General features: G+C 37.9%; 4 protein-coding genes across 4 annotated transcripts; 3 read left to right on the top strand and 1 right to left on the bottom strand.

Moving 5' to 3' along the window:
• Positions 1 to 1,092: 1,092 nt before the first annotated feature.
• On the bottom strand, positions 1,093 to 1,983 carry GCK72_025941 (uncharacterized protein; the record flags this gene model as incomplete). The annotated part of the gene is made up of 6 exons (XM_053736567.1): positions 1,093 to 1,246; positions 1,291 to 1,500; positions 1,546 to 1,674; positions 1,726 to 1,830; positions 1,873 to 1,914; positions 1,958 to 1,983. 6 exons carry the CDS (start codon positions 1,981 to 1,983, stop codon positions 1,093 to 1,095), a joined length of 666 nt encoding a protein of 221 aa, XP_053580133.1.
• A 1,244-nt stretch (positions 1,984 to 3,227) lies between these two features.
• GCK72_025940 (uncharacterized protein) lies at positions 3,228 to 6,043 on the top strand (the record flags this gene model as incomplete). Its single annotated transcript, XM_053736566.1, has 5 exons — positions 3,228 to 3,309; positions 4,175 to 4,356; positions 4,400 to 4,505; positions 5,163 to 5,917; positions 5,966 to 6,043. 5 exons carry the CDS (start codon positions 3,228 to 3,230, stop codon positions 6,041 to 6,043), a joined length of 1,203 nt encoding a protein of 400 aa, XP_053580132.1.
• Positions 6,044 to 7,250: 1,207 nt separating this feature from the next.
• On the top strand, positions 7,251 to 8,996 carry GCK72_025939 (uncharacterized protein; the record flags this gene model as incomplete). Its single annotated transcript, XM_053736565.1, has 10 exons — positions 7,251 to 7,298; positions 7,348 to 7,431; positions 7,484 to 7,705; positions 7,768 to 7,887; positions 7,936 to 8,001; positions 8,051 to 8,305; positions 8,362 to 8,517; positions 8,567 to 8,734; positions 8,787 to 8,861; positions 8,904 to 8,996. The coding sequence occupies 10 exons, from the start codon at positions 7,251 to 7,253 to the stop codon at positions 8,994 to 8,996; spliced, it is 1,287 nt and encodes a 428-aa protein (XP_053580131.1).
• Positions 8,997 to 12,334: 3,338 nt separating this feature from the next.
• On the top strand, positions 12,335 to 12,712 carry GCK72_025938 (uncharacterized protein; the record flags this gene model as incomplete). The annotated part of the gene is made up of 1 exon (XM_003099911.2): positions 12,335 to 12,712. The coding sequence occupies one exon, from the start codon at positions 12,335 to 12,337 to the stop codon at positions 12,710 to 12,712; it is 378 nt and encodes a 125-aa protein (XP_003099959.2).
• Positions 12,713 to 13,289: the final 577 nt, after the last annotated feature.

The raw sequence follows: 13,289 nt of genomic DNA, 5'->3' as shown, positions 1-13,289 counted from the left end.
TAATTTCTGTCATGTAAACCTGCTAAAATGTTTCACCGAGCCTAGTTGCAAGGTATTGAAACGACCACCTCAAACTTGGGTAATCAAACCATTTATTTATAAGGAAAGAAATATACGGAAAATAATAATACAAAATAAGAGAAAAGAAAAGGAAAGTATGAAAAAGAGGGAAAAGAGCTGACAATTCTTCCTTCTGCGGATGCCGGTATTTATACCATTCTTGGGGGCGAGAGAGTGTGGTTAGAGAAGAGAGTGCTCATGTGGGCGATGGGAACGGGGATTTTATGGGTTATATTTCATGGCAATGGGAATCGAGAAAAAAAATGAACGATCAACTCTAAAACTGATCATGAATAATCTAAATGATCAAGAAATCAAATCCATGATTTGACATGAGGTCTTAAACTTTTCATGTAGTTAAGCTTTTTCATATGGAATTCAGAATCGGCCGCATATACGCCACCGCGCGATATCATGTGTGTTTCCTAGCGGTTCACCTGTCCTCGCACGTTGCAACAATGAAAACATCTTTGCGAATACCATTTGCCAATTTGGAGATCCATGTAAATAAGCTCAACCATATGAAAAGTTTGAGAACTCTAAACTCGGCTCACAGAGAGATTTAGCAGATTTTGACTGCAGAAATGGACTCACCGTAGTCGAAAGTATCCAGAACCAAATTTATAGATTATATAAAAGCCGCGTCTCCAAACAGATCCCTTGTGAGTAAGGTGTCGACACACACCATGGTGTTTTACCTTATTCTGGGAATATCGGGCGATCTCAAACTCTTAACAATCTCAGAATCAACGTTGTTTACTTTTTGTTTCGTTAAAATTTTCCATCACAATCTTAGAGTTTTAGTCTTACTTATCCTGCTCTCTCGTATTTGGTCCGTTCTCCGGTGATTTCCTCATTCTGGTTTAGCATAAGTGGCATAGTCCTTCTACAATAAATACAAATACACATACTTTTTCACGTAAATATGTGCTTTCCAGGTGATTTTATTTATTTGGGTTAAAATCGGCAGTACATAAAATTCAAAGCAAGACAAGCAATAGAGCAATAAAAAGTTATCACAGTAGTTCCGTATCACAGGTGATCACATTGATTGAGACTTTCAAACTGAGATAACTCCAAAGTATCCGAAATCCAACTCATCCATTTCTCCGCTTGATAAATCACACTGTTTAAAAATGTTCGCGCGTCGTGATCCTCTTGATTGTTGTCCCCTAGTTTGGACACCCTAATTAAAAAACTGTGATTTGAAATTCTGAATATTAAACTCACAACTCCGTATCAGCCACTGAAACCTTTGTGGCGAAACCAGTCACTTTTTCAACGACTTCATTTAACAGTGTTCTAAACCTGACCGATTCTTCTTGAGCGAATACTAATTTTTCTCTGAGGTAATCCAAATGCACTTTCATTGTTCCACATTTACCCTGGTAGTATTCGTAAGCTTCTTTTGCTTTGTCATAATCACTTTGCAGCTTTTTACTGAAAAATCTTTATTATTAAATAGTTTTTAAAAACAATAAATACCATTGTGAATTGGCTTCCGATAGTTTTTTCTCAACCTCTTTTACTTTTCTCGACCGGTGGCGAAGAGCTCTGTTGTCGGATTCCAATGTTGTGATGGTTCTTTTAAGTTCCGCATTTTTTTCGTCGTTTCTAAAAATATTCGAATTAAGTGTTTTTTCACAAAATCTTTGGAATACTAACTTTTGCGATGTCACACTCAGCAGCTTTGCAAATGTCTCCCAGTTCGAGTTATCCTTTCGCAATATTTTATTTTCTTCTTCCAAACGGTCTAGTTCGGATGTTTTCCTGTAAAACGTAGACGATGATTAAAAAAAAAGTTGAACTTACTTAGTCAATTGCACCATCAATTCGTCGATTTGGCATTGCAACCTGAAAAGTAATACCAGTGCTTGTTTCTCAATTTCTGACTCACTTGTATTCAGTGGACACTCGGTACATAGCTCAAACGTCGCGAGGAGAACAACAATAAAAATGACACGGATTCCTTCACAAGCCTGTAATTCAAAACTTTAAAATAATCATGGTAGCACTTTGATTACCTTCTCATTTACGGGTTACGTAGTAAAAGCAATTGGATTGTTTGGAAAAACTGCACAAACTGAAAAGAGGCTGATTATCTTGGTCACTAAGTTCGCATATCTACTCAGCATACAACGATTTATATATTTTCAACAACAGAAAACTATTCAATTAAAAAAACTAAAACGAAGACCACATTTATATCAAATTAAACTGCTTTAGGTTTTTGACCTACTTACGCTTGCCATAAAGTGGGCGAGTGTAACTGATAAAAGTTACAGTCGCCCACTTGTAAACAACGTGAAATTGTCCAGGTTCTTTGAAAACTGTTTTCCACGCCCTGTTGTCAAACATTTCAATGCAATTAAGGTTATTCTTAATGACATTTGCTTAAGTCAGAAAATGTTATCTAAGGATGAGAAATGTGTGGGAGGTGTTTTCCACTTGAGTAATGTATGTTAGTTAGGAAGAACAGTCTCTTTACCCAGAAAAGATAAATTTAGTTCTCCTTAAGTAATGGTTGCAAATGTCGTTTGGGATGATAGTGTGATGTGACAATTTGATTATTTCTTAATAATGTAGAATTGCAGCAAATGACACATCTTTTGTCTCCCTAGCTAAAATTTTAGAAAAAGGTTATTAATCTAAGTTTCTAAAAAATATAAATTTAAAAAGTTAGAAGAACTTTGAGGTTGCCAATGTTCCCAGCAGTAATTTGTTTACTTTTGTGAATGCCTTATAAAGCATCGCGTGGGTGTGCGTCAGATTCGTCACAGTTCTACAAGCAAAGATCACAAATTTTGTTGACTAATGTAGTCATGCATGCTACAAAAATGCGGAAGAATATCATCATTCTGTAACAGTCTTCATTCTGACAAAGGAAGTCTTTGGAGGCGCCTCTTTCAAACGACCTATAAATTTGGTCATAGGTATTTTCGACCACGAGGAGTCCATTTCTGCATTCAAAACCTGCTAAATATCTCTGTGACCCGAGTTATGAGCTCTCAAACTTTTCATGTGGATAAGGTTTTGTTCATGGAATTCCAAATCGACAAGTAGTATACGCATGATATTCTTGTTTTTGCAATTTACGAGCACCGGTAAAAAAACTCATAACTCGGCTCACAGAGCTCACAGATATTTAGCAGGTTTTGACTGCAGAAATGGACTCCCCGTGGTCGAAAATACCTATAACCAAATTTATTGGTCGTTTGAAAGTGGCGTCTCCAAAGACTTCCCTTGTGAGTATCTTGACCAAGTGAGAAAAGAGTGATGCTCTCGATTTCCCAGAAATCAGTGATAAGTTTCCCTGAGAACAACCATTAGTTTATAGTATCATTTCTTGATCTTTCTTTTCTGGGTATACTCCTCAACCGGATTATTTCTTATCATTGTGCAAACAGGAAATTGTTGTAGTAATGTGAACTATGAATGACTCACACTTACTGACGCCACACGAAACATTCAAACCACAAGGAGAGATACATTTTATTCCAATAAAATATGTATCAAAGTCCATAAAAATGAAAGCACTAAGAATAAAGCCACAATTAAAGTGGGAAAGCTGAAAAGCGGCGGGAGTAGAGAATTGGAACCTGAAAGTTGTATTTTTCAAACATTCATCAAAAAAGTACACACTGTTAAATATCAAGCTGACAAGAGCAATGATAAAAGTGGGGATTTTTTCATGCTGCCAAAAAAATCATTCCAATATGATAAACAACTGATGAAGACGCGTTGCACTAGCTTTGTACACTCTGCATAAGGGTCTTGTACTCTGAATAAATAAATAAGCGCTGGAGAGTTTTCAGAATTTTTTTTTCGTGTTTATACATATGTTTGATCTTCTCAGTATTTCCCGTTTCAGATAAATTCAACCGTTCGTGAAATTGAGAATATGAAAGTTCTTTTTCACGTGTTATTCTTTCTTCTGGTATTGTCACTTTGCCATACGAAGATTGTCTCAGCTGACAAAACTGAGCCGTTTATTGCTATTGACATTGGAACGACGTTTTCCTCTGTTGGGATATTCAAAAACGGAAAACTGGAAATACTACCTAACGAACAAGGTTTTCATATTTTCATTAAAATTTCTCCACAGTTGATTTAGGAAGTAAACTGACTCCTTCGCTTGTTGGATTCAAGGAAAACGGTGAGGTCGTAATAGGAGAACCCGCTAAGAGTCAACAAGCAATCAAACCAGAAAACACGGTTTATGACTTGAAAACAATAATCGGTGGTCTCTATGATGATAGGCGTATTCAACAAAGAATGAAAAGTTGGCCATTCAAAGTAAGTCACTGCCGGACTTGCGAAACTGAGATTTGTGTTTCAGATTGTCAATAACAGTAACCAACCAGTCATTGAGATCGAATTAGGATCTGGAACAAAGAAATACACGCCAGAAGAGATTACTTCATTGTTGGTTGCAAACTTGAAGAGTACGGTGAAGTTTAACCTAGATGAGAGGGTAAATGAAAGAATTTCGTTGGTCTCCGAATATTGGCCTCTTCAACCATGTAAATATTTTTTGGAAATTAGGTTGTCTATATACATACAGTACCGCTCAAATGGTTATCAACTTTGGCTGTTTTCAGTGGAAAATAGCCAAATTTGACAGTGTATTTTGGTGTCACCTAATTGTCTGATAAACTTGATTTTGTATGGATTGGACAGAACAAAAATAGTTCATCAGTTTTGTAGTTGACCATTTTTTTGTAGGGGACCTATATTGAAACTTATAGATTGTCAAAGTGAACACCTCCAGAATTTCTATAATTTGCAGTGAAACTAGTTGAGAGAAATGACTGTGACCTGTAACGTTCAAGATAGTGTTCCTACAAAAAAATGGTCAACTACAAAAATGATGTGCTATGTTTGCTCTGTCCAACCCATACAAAACTGAGTTTATCGAAGAATCAGGTGGCAGCAAAATACACTGTCAAAGATGGTCATTTCTTACATGAAACAGCCAAAGTTGATAACTTTTTGAGCGGGACTGTATACTCTTATCACATTCAGAAAAAAACTTTCCAGCTAACCTAATCAGGATTTTGAAAACTATTATATCATTAGCTTACTCACAACGTTTTTTGCAGGCTTCGACTCAAATAACAAGGTTATTCCACTCAAAAATGCTGTTGTCACTATTCCGGTTTACTTTGACAATAATCAAAGAGTTGCTATCAAAGATGCAGTCAAGCTAGCTGGCTTTAAATATGTCAGGCTTATCAAGGAACCGATAGCTGCTGCAACAGCATACAAAATGGATGAGAAGGGAGACGACCGAAAGATTCTGGTATTCCACTTGGGAGGTGCTACGTTTGATGTGACACTTCTCAATTTTGAAAGTGGAGTTTTTGAAGTTTTGGCTAATCAATGGAACAGGGACTCTGCAGGAAGAGTATTTGATGAAAGAATTGTAGAACATTTTTCGAAACTTTACAAAGCAAAAACTGGAAAAGATCTGGACCATGATAAAATCCCAAAGCTCTACCAGGAAGCTGAAAAGGCAAAAATCACTTTGTCCGACAATTTCGAAACTGTTATTCAATTGAAAGATCCAGAAGATTTCAACTTTCTGCTGACGCGTGCAACATTTGAAGAACTCAACATAGATATATTTCAAGACACCTTGAAATCAGTGGAACAAGTCTTGGAAGACTCGTTTTGCAACAAAACTGATGTCCATGACATCATTCTCATTGGAGGGTCTTCCAAAATACCAAAAATTCGTAAACTCATCAAAATTTTTTTCAATGGAAAGGAGTCCGCAGAACGTGTAGAACCAGATTTGGCAGTAGTGACAGGAGCTGCTATGATAGCTGGAAAACTAGGGGCAGTGGAGAAAACGGTGAGCTGTGAAATCGATACCTAAGTTATTTTTGTTATTGTGTTTCAGACATTTGAATCAACAGTCGACTGGATCGTTTCCAAACTTTTCTGGACTGGCAATTTGAAACACGACGAGCTGAAGTAGATTATTTACTTTTTACCTGGCGCCTATTTATTCAAATAAAAATTGAAGCAATGCTCAATATTTTCACCTCGTAACCACATAATACTAGTTTTCAATTCATGGGACATTCAAGTATTCAATACAAACGCGAGATTCTTCTTCCATCCATTTCAAATCACCATTTTACGTTTCCTTGGAGATTAGAGTGGATTAGTGACCAGGAAAGGGATTAACTACCTCAAGATTTCGCTGTTTCGAAGAAATACACAACTCTCTAATTCTTAAGGAAAAACATAGCAAATATACGCTCAAATATTAATTAATTGTATTTATTTGTTTCATTGAAGGGTGTAAACCACTGATACGTAAAAATAAATTAGTGGTAAGATTTACATACAAGAGCGGTTTAATAAATGAGGGGAACTAAGTGAGTACTAAATTGGGAAAAAGGGAAGTTAGTCATTTGTTTGATTTAATAAAAAAAGAGATCGAGTTTGAGTTTTGAAGGTCGCTAACCGGAAACACCAAATCAGATAACGGATTCCACCCAAAGATAAGGTCAATTTTATAAATATAGCCGTTTTCGCTCAATATCATTGTCTGATATAAAAGTTTCCACCACTGCACATTGTATTTATCATTTACTCACCCTCACTGTCTTCCTCTCAGAACATACTTGATAACATTTTGATTATTGTGAACTCCTTTCATTTATTTTTATAATTTATGCATACCCTTCTTTTTTTAATGGTTATTTCTTGCACTTGTTCTAAAACCATTGCATGTTCATATTTTATATCACAATACTTCAAATTACATATATGGACCTTCTTATTCAATAATAAGCATAGTGGCTTTCGAAACAAATTTGTTGCCTTAGTGCCCTATGGTGTCTTAGAGCAGGTGTGTGTCCGAAGCCAACCGCTGCAAACGGAGTACGTGGAAAATGAAAGAGACGCAGCAACTGAAGAAGGTGTGCATTCATAGACTCCCCTCTATCCTCTTTTTTAATAAGAAAAATTGATTAATAAAACATTTCTCTTTGTTGTCTCGTTAGGGTGAGCACTGCTTGTTTCCATAGTGACCGCACTGCGGAATCGTGTCTTTCACAGCGCAAATCTTGTGATTGCGGTTCATTTTATTCATTTTTTGTCGTTCCTCGTCAGAAATGTGCGTTAAGCTGAACATTGTAAGTTGCCTCATCATTTTTATTTTTCAGCGCTTCACTATGGAGTTTTTTGGATTTGCATGTGAACAAAATGAAGACAAGATCAAGGTTTGTTTAAATGTTTACAACATTCTAAAAAATAGTCACTCGATTTCAGATTTTCACCTTGGAGCAAGGAATGGTCGAGCTCGAATACGAAGGATGCGATCCACTTGGAAAATGGTTCGAGGTTTCAGATGATGTAAGTTTCCTTCATTTTCAAAGCGAAAACAATCATAATTTATTGGTTTTAGGAGATTGAGCTTCACCCCACCTATTCTAATAAGGAAATCGAAGTGTGGGAAGAAGATGGTGAAGTCTTTGCAAAGGTTCTTGCAGTTGGACCAAACTTGTTTTGTCTTCCAAAGGATATTAGGGGAAAGTATTCGAAAGTCACCGCGTGGTCTCCTCTTCTGAAATATTTGGATGACGAAACTGGGACTTTTGCAGGAATCAGAGGGAACGATGTAGTATATGTAAGTTTAACTTTGAAATTTACTAAACATTTACAACCACACAATCGTCATCGATTTTTCAGGTAGTTGTCAAATATGCTCCTTGGTCTAACGGTCCATCGGTCAGAGAGCAAGGACTGTTCAAAATTCAAGAAGTTTTTGAAGTTGAAGAAGACCGCTGTATTGCTTATTGCAGGCAGACGGTAACCGAAACGTTTAAATTTCAAGACTAGACGATTTTTAACTTTTAGCCATGGACTTTGGAATATATGGGACAAACACTCACTCAATCATTGAAACCAAAACCGAACACCATCGTAAGCTGTTTTTTACTCAAATTGGTTAAAACATGTATCACATTTGTAGGCATTCAACCAGTACCAAAAAGTAGACGATGATGGATTTCGAATCGGACTGTGTATCAAATCTTCCTACCCAAATGCCGGTTTCAACCAAGAACTGAACCCCTCCGATGGATCCTCTAAATTCTGCTCTCTTCTCTTCACTCCTGATTATGGAATTGTGAGATATACCTTTCCAGTCAACAAGCCAAGAATGGTGACAAGAACTGCAGAAGCGGTGTATGATGTTGACAGCGATTTGACTTCAATTAACAAACGTGTAAGATTAAAAACACAATTTTAAAAAGTATTTCACATCGTTATTTCTTTTTTCAGATTGGGCAGTGGTACACATTTCAAGTCACTGAAGCTCGATCCAGGACCAAATCTAAGAGAAAATCAGATAGTCCAGCAATACTTCACTCTACCGCTCGCAAAGTCGCTTTAGCTGATAATCCAAAAGAAACGGTGGTGGTGGATGAGGAGGTGGAGGTAACAATATCATTTTCTGCGTGAACTCCCATATCACTTTTTTTTTCAGCTAGAATCTAGCTTCCTCTTTGACTACAACATGTTTGAAACAGAAAACAATAGACTTATCAAAAACTGGTATACCCGGTACAAGGGACTCAGCAGGAAGTCACATTTCTGGGACGCCGACTTGGGAAGAGTTGAAGTCTACCCATTTATTTCCATGGAAATCATAAAGGTACGCCTTTTTTATTTTGAAATGACAAGTTTTATTAATTTGTCTACTTCAGTCTATTGAAAAGCATCGTGAGACACTCGAGCCATCCGAAGCTGAGCTGTTGCAGAAGGAAGCCATAGTCGTGGTGGTAAGAACGGTCGTCCACAAGAATTTCATGACGAATTTCAAGAATTACCCGATGCAGGGAGTCTTTACTGCTAAGAAACTGGAGAAAATATGCTATTTAGACGGAGGTAGGCTGATCCCGTTGGAGAAAGAATGATTTTAATCTTTACTAAATATGCCTACTTAACTGATTTCCTGTTTGATTATTCCAATCTGTAATAAATAATTCATTTCGGTTCTCAATCCCCTTTGTTTCTCAATGTACCTTCTTGCAGTGTTTCAATTTTATGATTCGATCTTGTTTCTGTGGTCGAACTTCATTTTTCTATTTATACTAACTTATTTTTAATCGGACTACTATAAATAAACATGTTGTGTTATAAGTACCTAAAAATCCCATTTTTGAATTATTGGAAAGAAAAAGAGGAGGAAAGTGACCTACCTAATTGCAAACTAAAAATATGAACGAAAACAACAGTTTGTATTGTCTCATATTTTAATAGAGTAGTTAGACTCCCAAAACCAGTAGCAAGGGGTTTGCTGATGCCTGCACCTCGGGGGTATCTAAAGTATTTTCAATTTTCAAAACTCCACATAGACAAATGAAGGTACTTGTCTATTTATTCGATCTGTCAATATACCTTGTACACTATGTCAGATGAGTGCAGAAAACCTTCCGGCAAATCATACAGAATCTTCATTTCCTAGAACTCGCCCAGCTCAGAATATGCAACCATGTCGCCTATAAAGCCATCTAATCTTCCCAACAAAAACATGTGTTCTGTTCTAATAGCCACCTTCTGGGAAATCAAATAGTATGCCATTCACATTTACCCTAACATACCTACCTCCCGGCGTACACCGTTCACTATTTTCTCCTATCCTCTGCCCATTCGTCCACTAGAATCGAGTTCGAATGGAACATACTTTTCCTCTACTAAAACTGCCCAAGAATGTCATTGTCCAAGTGCTCCTAAACACGGATCCCACTGAGCTGTAAGTTCCTGGTTGCAGTTCTCCGTCAAACAGTATACGTTTTCAGGTTAATCTTCTCCCTTCTCTCATCAAAAATCAAAAGCCTGGTCAAATCATTGGGATTAAGGGACCTCAATATTAACATCAGAATTACTCATGAGTTACGTCTAACTCTGCTCATTGGAACATTCAGGTCGTATTTGAATCTTCACAACGATTCAACTGATCAGAATGGCGAATTTGACATTTCTCGTCCACTTGCTGCCTCTTACCAAATTCAAAACAGCACTTTCCAACTATTAGGTTGTCCCAAAAGTTTTCGAACATAGTTTTGTTAATCTGCTATAGGACAGAGAGCGAGAATCAAACCAAAAAGTGCATGTTTTCCATTATATAAGACGTCGGGTGTATTGAAAATAACATTCATTTCTTCTGGCTGCCTTCTCTCAATGAACGCGGCACCAATCTTTGGCCCCGACCGACTTCATATTCGTCATGTCATTTTATTTTTGTTTCTATCTAACTCCAAAATCACTGAGATTGAAGAACGTATGGTTGAAGTTTAAAAGGATATTGCCCCTCAACGGCAGACAATTAGCCGTTAGGTCCATCGTTTCAAAAATAATGATTTTTCTTTGACCGAAGCAGCACGTTCTGGAAGCCCAGTGGAGTTCGACATTGACAAGTTACGGGAGGAAGTGGAAAGTGACCCATTTCAATCCATTCGTGAACTGGCAACAGTAATGGGCTCTACTCACTCTGCGGTAGAAAGATGACTGGGAGCTCTTGGCAAGTTAAAAAAATGGGAAGATGGATACCACACAAATTGTCTAACTTTGACCTTGAGCGCCGAGTGGACATGTCACTGCATATTCTAACCCACCATCCTAATTTCAACTGGCTGGATCATTTGGTTACGTCGGACGAGAAGTGGGTCTTATACGAAAACCACCACAGGAGAGCCCAGTGGGTTGATGCTGATAAACAGCAAGAGGATGTCGTCAAACAGGAGTTACACCCTAAGAAAATAGTGCTCTCCGTCTGGTGGTCTGTTCATGGAGTGCTTTATTGGGAACTGCTTCCGGGGGCAAAAACTATCACCGCCGACTACTATTCTTCTCAATTACAAAAGGTGAAGCCCAAACTGAAAACCTCCCCTCTAAACGGTCACAAAGTCCACTACCTCCATGACAACGCAAGACCACACACCGCAAAGACGATCAAGTCTCTCCGGGCTACATTCCACTGGAGAGTCCCTGCTCACCCTCCGTACAGCCCTGATATTGCTCCTTCGGATTACCATCTGTTCAGCGACATGCATCGATCCTTTGAAGGCCAGGACTTCAAAACAAAGTCAGAGGTCGAGAAATGGTTGAAGAAGTATTTTGACTCGAAGCAGCCTGAGTTTTGGCGGAAAGGTATTGAATCTCTACCTACTAAATGGCAAAGAGTCGTGGATAAAGGTGGTCACTATGTTTGATTTTTGTAATATTCTGGCTTTGAATAAATTTGAATTCAATAATGTTCGAAAACTTATGGGACAACCTAATATCTGCTCGATTCAACTTCAGCGATTGGTTAAATCACATCCGGACAGTATTCTGGTATAGAACAACACTAGATGTAGATTTCGTGCCAGGAAGTGAGCGATTTGACATGGAATCGTTGATGAATGCGATAAGAAACGTTAACTGGCTTTATATAGATCGAGACATCGCTGATATTCGGACTAAAGAAATTCTGCAAAGTTTCAAAGTTTTTGAGAAACTGATTCTGTGTAACTGATTCATTCCCCGTTTCGTTTTCATTCCCCGTTTCGTTTTCATTCCCCGTTTCGTTTTCATTCATGGGAGGTTGTTCGAGCATTTGTTAGCAAAACGTAAGGAATCAAACGGGCAACGAAATGGGACTGGATGATTGGAATATAGAAAAGTTGGTCGATGACACCGCTAGACGTATCGCAGAAGGAATGGTGGAAGCTATGGAAAAGGCGTTTCGTGAAAACCCCCGATTTCGCGAACAAGTCCTACAACTCGATCGGATGATAATAGCTGAACTAAGAGGGGTCAAGGATAATGTGAGTGAGCAGAAACAAGAATGGGTTGAAAAACGGGCAAAGGTAGAACAGAAAAGAAAGCAGAAGCTGAAACAACACAAACAACAACGAAAAATTCGGAAGAAGAAAACTAAGAGACATAGACGCAGGACATGGATAATTTTCCGAGAGTTCGTTATGATATTTCACTGTCAAACAGTAGCTCTTGAACTGTTGGGGATCAAGTTTAAGAGTTACGAAGATGCTAATTTATCTCCAATCATCCTCGAAGAAGCATTTGTTCCAAGAAATAAGAAAAAGAAAAAGTTGAATTAGTGCTACGTATACAAGAAACTGGAACACGGACAAATTGAACTCATGCATATTGGTATCAATCACGTACCCTTGCGGACGTAATAAATTATTATTATTATCCATTTGAAGATTTTTGTCAGATTCAAGAAGTCTTCATTCGAAACTTCAAAATGATCATATTTTATGACACCTTTTCGTTGGATGATATGTTATTGGTTAACAGTGAAATAGTGCAATTCGATCGTCCGACAACATACAAACAATTCAACCAATTTCTCAAGCACTGGATCCGAGGGTCTAATCCAAGACTACAATACATGTGTCTTAAAATCAATGATTCCAAGAGCAGAGAAGTGCTTCTAAAAGGAATTCATTATGTTGATGTGGCAGAAGAAGAGAAACAAGAAATCTCTGATAAAGGCTCATTCCCGTTCCGCACTTTCGGTAGTAATATGGTGCGAATCAGACAAAAAGACGGGACATCTGCAGTGATTGCGACCAGAAATTCCGTAAATCTTCTTTGGGTCTGTTTTATCGCGTTTCACTAAAAACAAGTCGGCCTTCCAAGTGTGTTTCACAATTTTTATTTAACGGATTTCCTGTTTGATCTCTCTAATCTTTTATGTAAATTCTTGATCCCCTCGTTCCAGTAGTTCACTTTTTATGTTTCTGTCTGGCTTCTATGGTCAAACTTCTTTTCTAATTTCCATACACTTTTTTTTTATTTGGACTGCCATGAATAAATGTGTTGTATTATAAGTACCTAAATATCCGTAATTTGGATTATTGGAGAGATGAAGAAAGGGAGAGTGACATCATCAGTGCAAATAGAACGACGACAGTTGCCATCGCGTACATTCTACCAACACCATTCATCTTGGGCAATGCAATTCTTGACTACGTTGTGTGTTGAACGCTATCGTCGTTTTTGTCTTTGGAGGAAAGATAGAGTGCACACAGAATCGAGAGATTTTCTCTCATCGTCTCGTCCCTCCACCCGTAGGGGCCGCTGTCGCTTGTCGATGGAAGAAGACAGATAGAGACGCAGTGAAATGAGAGTTAAAGGCGCACACAGAAATGAGCGGCACGGGTCTCGTCGCGGGAAAGAGGTTTTCGTTGGTTTCT

Source organism: Caenorhabditis remanei, chromosome X (assembly GCF_010183535.1).
Source record: "Caenorhabditis remanei strain PX506 chromosome X, whole genome shotgun sequence".
NCBI classification, from domain to species: domain Eukaryota; kingdom Metazoa; phylum Nematoda; class Chromadorea; order Rhabditida; family Rhabditidae; genus Caenorhabditis; species Caenorhabditis remanei.
The sequence above is the reverse complement of the archived record's forward strand: the minus strand, read 5'-3'. Positions and strand labels throughout refer to the sequence as shown.